The sequence below is a fragment of the Scomber japonicus genome, chromosome 19 (assembly GCF_027409825.1).
Source record: "Scomber japonicus isolate fScoJap1 chromosome 19, fScoJap1.pri, whole genome shotgun sequence".
NCBI lineage: Eukaryota > Metazoa > Chordata > Actinopteri > Scombriformes > Scombridae > Scomber > Scomber japonicus.
This window is the reverse complement of record NC_070596.1, coordinates 32,402,828-32,413,599: the sequence shown is the minus strand read 5'-3', so window position 1 is coordinate 32,413,599 and position 10,772 is coordinate 32,402,828. Positions and strand designations below refer to the sequence as shown.

The 10,772-nt window shown below is 41.6% G+C and overlaps 1 protein-coding gene across 1 annotated transcript; it reads right to left on the bottom strand.

Annotated features, from left to right (window-relative positions):
• Window positions 1-2,814: 2,814 nt before the first annotated feature.
• LOC128379963 (uncharacterized) lies at window positions 2,815-10,393 on the bottom strand. The gene is made up of 7 exons (XM_053339601.1): window positions 9,994-10,393; window positions 8,050-8,975; window positions 6,168-6,291; window positions 5,980-6,119; window positions 4,286-4,439; window positions 3,999-4,150; window positions 2,815-2,823 (listed from the first exon to the last, which is right to left on the bottom strand). Exons 1-7 carry the CDS (start codon window positions 10,391-10,393, stop codon window positions 2,815-2,817), a joined length of 1,905 nt encoding a protein of 634 aa, XP_053195576.1.
• Between the last annotated feature and the right edge of the window lie 379 nt (window positions 10,394-10,772).

Here is a 10,772-nt window from a genome sequence, read left to right as displayed (position 1 = left end):
TGTATTCATGTATAAGATATTAAGTGTCTGGTTGCTATGAAACTTCATTTTTATTTATTTATTTTTGTAATTTTCTTTTGTACTATACAACTGTTCTATTATCTTGTTTAGTTCTGGTATCTTGTCAAAACTAATAAAAACTTAAGTGGCAAAAAAAAAAAAAAGTTATTTTTGTTGAAAACACAGTCTCTAGAATTTGATGTATGCGCAACCAACATGGGGTCCCAACAGGGCAACACCAGAATATATGATAGTGATTCGCCTCTTTGCTTCCGCAGCATCTCCATCACTCTGTCTGATTGGAATATGATCTCTGTTTGAGTATATTCTCTCCAAAGTGGTGAATTTGTTGTTTTCCATTGTTGTCCTTTCAGTTCTCCTGTGAGATTATGATGTTGCCCTCAGCTTCCCATCTTGATTTTACATTAGATATATTTTCTTTGTTAAGAGATTGAAGACTTAATTTTGAAATTATCTTCTGATAAGGTTCATCTTTATAAGCTTTTACAAATACCTGTAGAATATCGTTTTCAGGTTCATAATTTTTTTATGATTTTTTTCCCAATATAGTCTCTTATTTGTAGATATCTGAACAGGTCCTGGTTCTGTAGACCAAATTTATCCTTGTGATCTTCAAAACTTCTAACCGTACCTTTACTTATTAGTGAATAGTATGTTGTAAGCCCTAAGGCGGTCCATTCCTTGAATCTGTGGTCATGTTGACTAGGTATAAATTGTGGGTCATAAGCAAACCATTTCAAGATTTCAAATGTCTTTTTTAACTTGAACTGTTTTAATACATCACTCAAAAGCTTTAATGAATTAGTGATCCATGGATTATCTTGATCAGTAAGGTGTTTGTGTAGTGATGGGTCTCAACGCAGTGACAGGAAATCCTATTCCCATTGTTTGTTCAATATTTTTCCATCTGGCCTTGTAACTAGGAGTACACCAGCCTATTAACGGCCTAAGTTGAGCTTACTTATAATAATCTTTTAGAATAGGAAGTGCTAGTCCTCCTTTTTCTTTTGATAGCTGGAGTATTTTATATCGTATCCTGGGTTTTTCCCAGCCCATATGTATCTAGAAATTAATCTGTCCCATTCTTGAAATTGTTTTTCTGGTGCTTCTAAGGGTAATGACTGAAAAAGGTATAAAACCCTTGGCAGGATGTTCATCCTGATGGATTCAATACGTGAGCTGAGGCTTAGATATGGTATCAGGCTCCATCTATGAATATCTTCCTTAATTTCCTTAATAAGGGGTTTATAATTGATTTCTGATATTCTTGACAGATCTTTAGGGATATGAATCCCTAGATATTTTATAGATTTTTCATCCCAGTTTAGTTGATATTCCTGACGGAGATCAATAGGAGGATTGTAATCAAAGCTAAGGACCTGTGTTTTTTGAACATTTAATTTGTAGCCTGAGAAAGAGCCATATTAATTTCATTATTCATTATCATTAATGCTGGCAAGGATCGTGTTGGATTACTTAGATATATTAATACGTCGTCTGCAAATAACGCCAGTTTCTGATTATCTACCATGTTTATCCCCTCAAGTGTTTCATTTTGTCTTATTCCTTGAGCCAGAGGTTCAATAAAAATAGCAAAGAGAAGAGGGCTCAGTGGGCATCCTTGTCTCGTTGATCGTTCAAGTATAAACAATTCTGTGAGTTCTCCATTAATCTTCAGATGTGCTGATGGGCTTTTGTATAGTGTTTCTATCGTTTGTATTATTGTCTCATTAAAGCCAAATTTTTCCATTTCCTTGAATAGGAAGGTCCATCTTACAGAATCGAAGGCTTTTTCTGTGTCTAAACTCACTAGCATAGCCTGGAGATTATTTTGGGTGATGTGTCTGATAATCTGTAATGTACGTCTTATATTATCTTGGGTTTGTCTATTATGAATGAACCCTGTTTGATCCAAATGTATGATCTGTGGCAGAATCTTGTCAAATCTTTTAGCAAGGATAGAAGTGAGCAATTTATAATCCAGGTTTTGTACACTAATTGGCCTGTATTTAGTGCATTCTGATTGATCCTTGATAGTGATTTTAATTATGCAGCCCATAAATTAATGGAGAGAGTATACAGGAGTCCAGGATGTCTTGTATTGAAAAGGTTTATTTACTCCATGGAGGAGAAACGAACGAATGATCAGTACACATTACATGGCCTGACGCTTCCTTCAATTCTGAAGTTTCTCTCCTCCGGGTATAGACTTTAAACCACACAGATAACGTCCGAGGTTGAGCCATGCCCAAATATGGACAGATCCAACACATCTACAATATACAGAATTTAGTGTACTGGTCTATAGACAAAACATTGCTTAGACAACACTCAGGACCTTTGTCCTACATCCAACACTATATCAAACCTCTGACTGCAGTTGCCTCTACCCCATTCAGGGAAAACAGTCAAACACATATCTGACCTCGGATGCTATAGCAACCCTATCAGAGTGGCTCCTGTTTTCCCCAAAAGGAGCAGACTCACTGTTTACCACTATCTCAAGGGGAGACAGTGTCTAAACCTTATCATTTGGTGAGGCCTTGCTTATGACCGCAAAGCCTAGTTTGACCCAGTGCATATTAATGATGGAAAATTCCCTAACAATCCCCTCTCATTGATCAGGAGATCAACACTGACTACCCATACTCTAGACATTACAGTGGCAAGACTACCCACGGAGTACCCCAGAATAGAAGCAGCATCTACCTTACAAATCCACAAAAGTCACATAAGACAAAATCAAATAGTACTGAAAATATAAACTCACACAGTAACATCATTCCATTACAATTAATGTCCCTAGGGAAAAATAAAATGAATTTGAAACATTTCATGAAAATCATTGAAAAACATTTCATGCAAATCATAACAATTCCCCTCTTATGTACCACATATGCCTATTCTGTCACATGACACATGAGTTCTGCCTTCCGGCCAACAAGGGCAGTTGTGAAGCTCACCCTCAAAGGAATGAAGAACCCCTGAAACACTGAAGTATTAAAGGAGCTCTGGACAGACGTCATGAGTCACATGCACCTATCTCACAGAAGCTATATTTCCCTAAAGATCCAGAAAAAGCAATCAAGAACCCTGTGCTAACTACTCCTAGTCTAGCAAGGTGCTTAAGGCCACGCCTCTATGGTATGGAGGTAACAAGACCTATGCGTTTACCCTACCTTATCCTATTAGGAAACCTTACACTTTAAAAGGTGGTACATACATACACATGTGATTACAGCAATACAGCAAAATACTCATTTCATCCCTGAAAAGGAAAAGTTAAATCACATTAACAATTTTAATCATTGTCACACATTTAATTTATGCACTGACGAGTCTTCAACCCATGTACTTAACGCACAGTCGAGGGTCACCACCATGGAGAGGTTACTAGCACTTTCGAAGCATGGTGGCCTTGAATCCATCATCCATCTCATCCTCTTCATCAGTTGCAGTTTTTCTCTTTTTCATTGCATTCAAATACACATTTATGAAATCAAAAACACATACAACATTCTCTATAAACTAAACAAAGAAATTATTCTGCTTATTCAAACTAGAGAAATGTTTAACTGTACTTCATTAAACAAAAATGATTAAAGTGATTAATAGTTATTTTGAAATTTGGAACACACAATAAAATCTGGAATCGTTAAAACAATGTAACCCTGAAAGGAAAATAAAACAAGGAGTACATGAACACACAGAAGCCTCTGAGTTTCATCTGCAGACAGCAGGTGATAAAATCTGCCTCAGTTTAACACTCAGACACATCACGCCTCCCACTATCTGACTCCCTGATTAATTAAACTAAATACTTTTGCTTACAGACCTGAGGTCTCCTCCTCCTCGTCATCATCCTCCAGGGAGAGGTCATCCAGCCCAAGACGCTGTATCCACTCCTCAAAGCCTCGAAAATCACAATATCTCATTGTCACATTATTGTTAACATTTGCGTCAACAGTTGTACACACCTGGGGTGCTTGAATGACGGATTTAGTGGTCTTCTTCACCATCAGCTTAATCAGCCAACTCATACAGGCACAGAGGAGGATGAGGAGGAGAATGATGACCAGCAGTGTAGTCAAAAGCTTGATCAGGTTGGACCCCCATGGCCCGAAGATACCTGAAAAATCTCCAAAATTAAACCCATGGTTAACATGTAATTCCTTTATACCTAATGCAGTTTCATGTGCCATATCCATCACTTCAGCTGTTGCATCAGAAATGTAAGAACAACATTCAGAGCCTATAACTTTACAGGTGCCACCTTGTGATGCAAGCAGGAGGTCAAGAGCCATCCTGTTCTGCAGAACTACTGTTTTGACTTCCTGTAACTCCTTATGTTCAGCCAACATAGCTCTACTGGAGGCATTCAGGTGACTTTCTAAGACTTTAGATAAAGATGCAAGTTCCTGTTGTGACACATACACACCATACCAGGGTAAAAGAACACTGATGACACGTTGGGAGGATTTTAACTCTCTCCTGTATCTATGCAATGGAGGATACAGTGAAGCTATTTCTGAGGCATCTACTTTCCTGATCAGGGGAATCAAATAAGCTAAATAGCAAATACCTTTTGATTCTTCGTACGGCATGCAGGAATAAGCTTTGTCACCACAAATTAAATACACTCTCTCAGGCAGGGGAGACTGCTTTAGAGTGACATTTACTACCGTATTACAACTGCTCTGTCCTAACTCCTCCTGCCCTGACCCTACTCCTCGGAAACACAATGGAACATTTTGCAGTGCATGAGTGGGCACAGGGGGCAAATAAACTGAACAGTCCCTCAGGGGTGTCTGCTCACTTTGCTGAGGCTCTGTGCAGTTCCGCACCTGTACTTTAACTAACCCTATTGACATACTTCCAGTCCATGGTTGCACATAGACTAGAGCTTCAGCCAAAATAGTGGAGGTGTACGGTTGAGGAACACACACCTTGCCTTCAGGAGGTTCCGAACAATTTGTTTGGGTCAGACTAACTTGGACTCTATACTCAAAACCAAGTTTCACATACATTTGAATGTGGATAATATGGAGGAGGGTTGTGTGGTTTAAACCCTGCTGGCAAATATTGGTCATTGATACTTTGTGCAACATATCATGCAATGTCAGCATGTTCTGCGGATTTAACAGAGTCAATTGGATAGGTGGGGGTGTAACAATCATCTGCATCATCATTAAGTCTCGAACTCAGATCATTCCAATTGGACTTTTCATAATCAGCTTTGGTGAATGGAATTGGACTAAGCATAGGAGAATGGATTGACCTTGGCATATTTTGACACAGCCAGCAATTACTGAAATTACGATCACGTGCATAATCAATCATAAGACTAATAGCCGAATTTACTTTTGGCTCAACAGGCTGTTGAGATTTGTCTTTAGTCAAGTCTTGCACAATCTGTTCAGTTTTAGCATCATCTTGGTCTTTGGCCGCTGCAAAAAGGAAATAGGGAGAAGCAAATTCATCTTCATACCTTGCATCAGCATTACAAAATTTAGGTTTTCCCTTTCTTTCTGGATAACTAATATCCCATAGTTTACAGTCAGGGGAAGAATCCAGTTGTTGTTTAGTGAAACACCATAATTCCAGAGGTACAAGTTGAGGAACTTCGAGTGTGAGTTTTACCTTCATCCTTCCTGGCTTAATTAACTCCGTCTCCACCAACCTCTTATCATAGGTGGCCCACGTCCACTTTCTCTTCATAAAGATGTCAGGTCTTGCAACATAGCAATCATTTTCTTCACATCTGTCAGTGGGACACTCAAAAACAACAGAGTTCACAGTTCGTTTTGTACGAGACAGAGCTGAAGGTGCTGCACCTCCAGTATTTTCTGGCTCCATTTTAGCAACATCATCACCTTGTTTTTCAGTTTCATGTGCATTTGTGTTGCTACTGAGCTTCAAAAAATGAATTACTCCGTCCTTGCATTCAGAGTCTATTACCTGGTTTGTTTCTCCAGGGCTCTCCCGCAGAGGGCACCCCCTCTTTGAGGACTCTGTAACTACGACTGTATCATGAGCAGAGAAGCCTCCCTGCTCTCCATCTCCTGAAACTTTCAGACCTGTAACTTGGCCCAGTCCACCTAGCAAGAGTGAAAATATGAGTAATCGTCTGATTACCTGTAATTGACCTGCACATCCTCTCCGGCAGCTGGGGGGGCAAGTCTGCACCTTGTGGCATGAATCCATTCTGCCTTTCCTTCGACCTTTAAAGCTGTCCTGGTTGTCAGCAGCACCTGGTACGGTCCTTTCCACCTAGGAGACAAAGACACTTTTTCCAGAGATTTGATTAGTACATAGTCACCCTCCTTAAAAGGATGAATTGGTTCCTCTGATGGTTTGGGGAGCCTCTTGGATACCTGCAAATGATATTTTCTCAAAATCTCTGTTAGTTTTTTCACATAATCAGTCATGAACTCATCCGTCCAGAGCAAGGTAGTTTTGTGTGGAGTTAAAGGGGGCTTGTCCCTGTGGACATTGGCCTCCCCATCAACACTTCATGAGGACTAAGTCCTGCGGTTGCGTTTGGTGCACTTCGAATTGAATACAACACCAGAGGTAGGGCGTCAGGCCATTTCAGACCCGTCGCCATTACCGTTTTAGTCAGTCTTTCTTTGATAGTTGCATTCATCCTTTCAACTTGTCCTGAACTTTGTGGGTGATAAGGAACATGTAACTGCCACTTGAATCCTAAAATAGCTGACAGTCCCTTTGTGATGTGTGATACAAAGCTGGACCTCTGTCACTATCTATTCCCTGTGGCACCCCGAATCTTGGGATTACTTCCCTTAGAAGACACTTCACAACAGTTCTGGCATCTTCTTTCCTGGTTGGGAAGCATTCAACCCACTTTGAAAATCGATCAGTTATGACTAACAAATACTTGTAGCCTTGACAACTGGGCATATGTGCAAAATCTATCTGCATATTTACAAATGGACCTGATGGGGGTTCTAAATGGTCATGTCGCACAGTGCTGTTCTGTTTTCTGGTCTGTTGGCATATCAAGCAACTTTCAACAAGAGTTTGTGAGACCTGTGTGATACCCGGTGCAAACCATTGTGAGCGAATAACATCATTGATCACCCCTCTTCCGACATGTGCTGGTCCGTGTGTAACACGTGCCAGAACATGTAGGAGAGCTCGAGGACAAACTGGTCGACCATCAGGGTGGAGCCACAAGCTAGACTCCGCATCAACTGTACAACCTTTTCTCAACCAAAGACTACGCTCCTTATCATCAGCGTGATTTTGCAGCATCACGACATCATTAACGGAGGGTAGTGAAAATGGATGGACAGGCTGTGTGGAGGCACACTGACGTACCATGGAGGAAGAGGAAGTTGCTGCTTGTTTGGCTGCGAAATCAGCCATTGCATTTCCTCGTGAAACAAGATCATTTTCCTGACTGTGAGCAGCACATTTCACAATTGCAAGCTGGAACGGGCGCATAATGGCGTCTAGCAGGTCATTTACCAACGCATGATGTTGTAATGGCCTGCCAGACGATAACACAAACCCTCTCATTTTCCATAATTGACCGAAATCATGAGCTACACCAAAAGCATATCGTGAATCAGTGTAGATGGTGGCAGTTTTACCAGAAGCGATAATACAGGCCCTAGTGAGGGCATATAGTTCTGCTGCCTGCGCTGAAGTGCCAGGAGGCAGAGCTCGTGCTTCTAAAACCTCCCAAACATTTACTACTGCATAGCCTGCTAGGTGAACATTGTCAGATGGTCTGCTAGCTGAACCATCAGTGTAAAGAATCTTCTCAGAGTTAGGTATTGGTGTCTGCAATAGGTCTGGCCTTGGTGATGTACACATATCAATAGTAGCAATGCAATCATGCTCAATTTCAGTTGTGTCAATCAGTGGAAGGAGAGTGGCTGGATTTAAGGGGGGTGAGCGCTTTAAAGTTATGTGTGGGCTGGAAAGGATAGTTGCCTCATAACCTGAACGTCTAGCTGCTGTCATGTGTTGATTAGCTGATGTGTTTAAAATGTGTAATACTGCATGCGGAACGTGCACGACACAGTCATGAGCCAGTACAATGGGAGCGGACTTATCAAGCAGAATAGCAACTGCAGCCACCGCTCTCAGGCAACCCGGCATACCAAGGACTACAGGGGTCAGTCGAGATGAATAGTACGCTACAGGACGGTAGTGAGACCCATGTTTTTGTACTAGAATGCCTGTAGCAAAGCCTTCTCTCTCATGTACGTGTAGATGGAACGGCTGATGATAGTCTGGCAATCCTAATGCTGGAGCCATGGTGAGAGCATGCTTTAAGTTCTGAAAAGCTTTTTGCATGTCATCAGTCCATTGAACTGCAGTGGGAGCTGACTGCAGTGTGGCTGCTCGCAATACAGAGTCCATAGCCGCATACTCATAAATCCAGTGTCTGCAATAGTTCGCCATCTCTAAGAATGAAAGCATGCCCTTCTTAGTTCTGGGAGGAGGCATGTTGACCAGCAGTTTCACCCTTTCTGGTGATAGGAGGCGCTGTCCATCCTTCAGGAGGTGACCCAAATATGTGATCTCAGATCGGCAAAATTGCAGTTTGGGCAGTGATGCTCTATGTCCACACTCAGCCAACCTCTGCAGGAGCAAGATTGAATCAGTTCGACAAGCTTCCTCTGATGGAGAGGCTATCAAAAGATCATCTGCGTACTGCAGAAGTGTTGAACCCCCTGGGAAGTGGAGGTCATCAAGGTCTCTTTTTACCGCTGCTGCGTAAACTGTTGGACTCTCAACATAACCCTGTGGCAAACGCCGCCATGTATACTGTTTGCCTTTGAACGTGAATGCAAACAGATACTGGCTATCTGGATGCAATGGTATAGAGAAAAAAGCTGAACATAGATCAATGACTGTGTAGTGTGTTGAATTGGATGGTAACAAAGCTAAAATCGAATTAGTGTCAGTCACAATGGGAGCTGTGGGCACGACAATATTATTAATAGCCTGCAAATATTCCACAAATCTCCATTCATCTGGACGATTTGGTTTTGGGATGGGCAAAATGGGTGTATTGCATGGACTGGAAGTTTGCACCAGTACATTTTGATCCAATAGAGATTGAATAACTGTTTCAATTCCAGTAATGGCCCTGTGAGGCAAGTTGTACTGTCTGATAGCCGGCAATGTGACATTTGGTTTGAGTGTGACTTTATGAGGTGGAGCCGAATTCACAAAACCTACATGATTTTTATGTTTTGCCCATAAATATGAGGGAACCTCTGATAATTCTGATGGAGGCCCATATTCTGCAGGGTGAGGTGGCTGAAACAAAACAAATGTGCTATCTGGTAACTGAGTGTTCTCACTTAATGATAACAAATACAGTTCCTCGCCCAAGTGTATTATTATTTGGTTTTGAGAGACTGTTACAGCTCCTCTCAGTGCTTGGCATCGAGCCACCATTTTACCAAGATGTTTTGCCTCTTTTCCGGGCGCAACAGCTACAGTGATGTGTGGAAATGAATCTTTAACATCAAACAGTGTATGTTGTGTATCAGACAGTCGAATTGGAATAGCGCACCCCTGCGGACCAACAAACAAACATTGCTCACTCTCCAACCCCTCTTGTTTGTTTAGGAAATCATTCGCCAATACCTTATACTGTTCCAAAGGGTTAAAGGCTGCTGTGCAATGACAAGTCAGGAGAGGCCTCATGGCAGACATCAATGATGCACATGCTGGTGATGTTGTGGCAATTTTCTGAATGTTGGGCACTGTGAACATAGAAGACATGTTAAAATTTGGCAATGTCCAACAGTACAAACAATCAACAGTGGATTGCAAAAACTGAAATGCTTGGGCTGCTCTGTGATCAGGTAGGGTTAAAAACAACCCTTCAGGGGTGCAGTGAATTGTTGCATGGAGCTTACAAAGCAAATCTCGCCCCATGAGGTTAATTGAGCTCTTTTCAGATATCAGAAAAGAGTGCTGTACATTTGTGCCTTCTACGCTTATCTCGGCTTTGATGTGATAATGGCTCTTCATTAGGAATGCCAGAGACTCCGACTGTTGTGATAAATCTAGAGGTCAGAGTGCAAACATGCTCAGAAGATTTTACTGTGGAGATAGTTGCTCCACTGTCCACCAAAATATCAACATTTCTTTGCTTAATGTTGGTCAACTCAGTAGCTCTTGTCTGCAAAGCCGCTTCTAGCATAGGAATATGATGCGTCTCAACACGGGCAGCAATTTTCTCTATGGCAGCTTTCAACTCAGCAGAGCACTTCTCAGGCCTTTTCTCATCCACATGCACTCCATATCTCTGACGAGCCACAGTTATCCACACTCGCATGCATTCTCTCATGTAAGCAAAGTTCCAGGATGGATTACCCATGTTTGTATTAACATTCATCTCAGCCATTTGCAGTTTATCTTTCTCAAACGACCCCTCATACAGCCACTCTCTCTCTGTCCAGTCATTCATGAGGGAAGAGAACGGAAACACAAAATGCCATCCTTTTAACCTGCCCACAACTCCTGCTGGCACATATGGAGAAAACATGTCTTGAAACTGTCTTGCTGGATCAGCTGGTTGTGTATCTGTACGAGTGTGTGCATGTGTCTGTGTCTGTGGATTATCAGGTTGATTTGTCTGTTCCACATTTTCACTGGTGTTTCTTACTGTTTGACAGTCTCTCTGTCTTCTAAATTTTGTTGAATCAATTTTTGTATGGTTTTAGACTCCAAACTACCACCTGCGCTGGACGTATCAT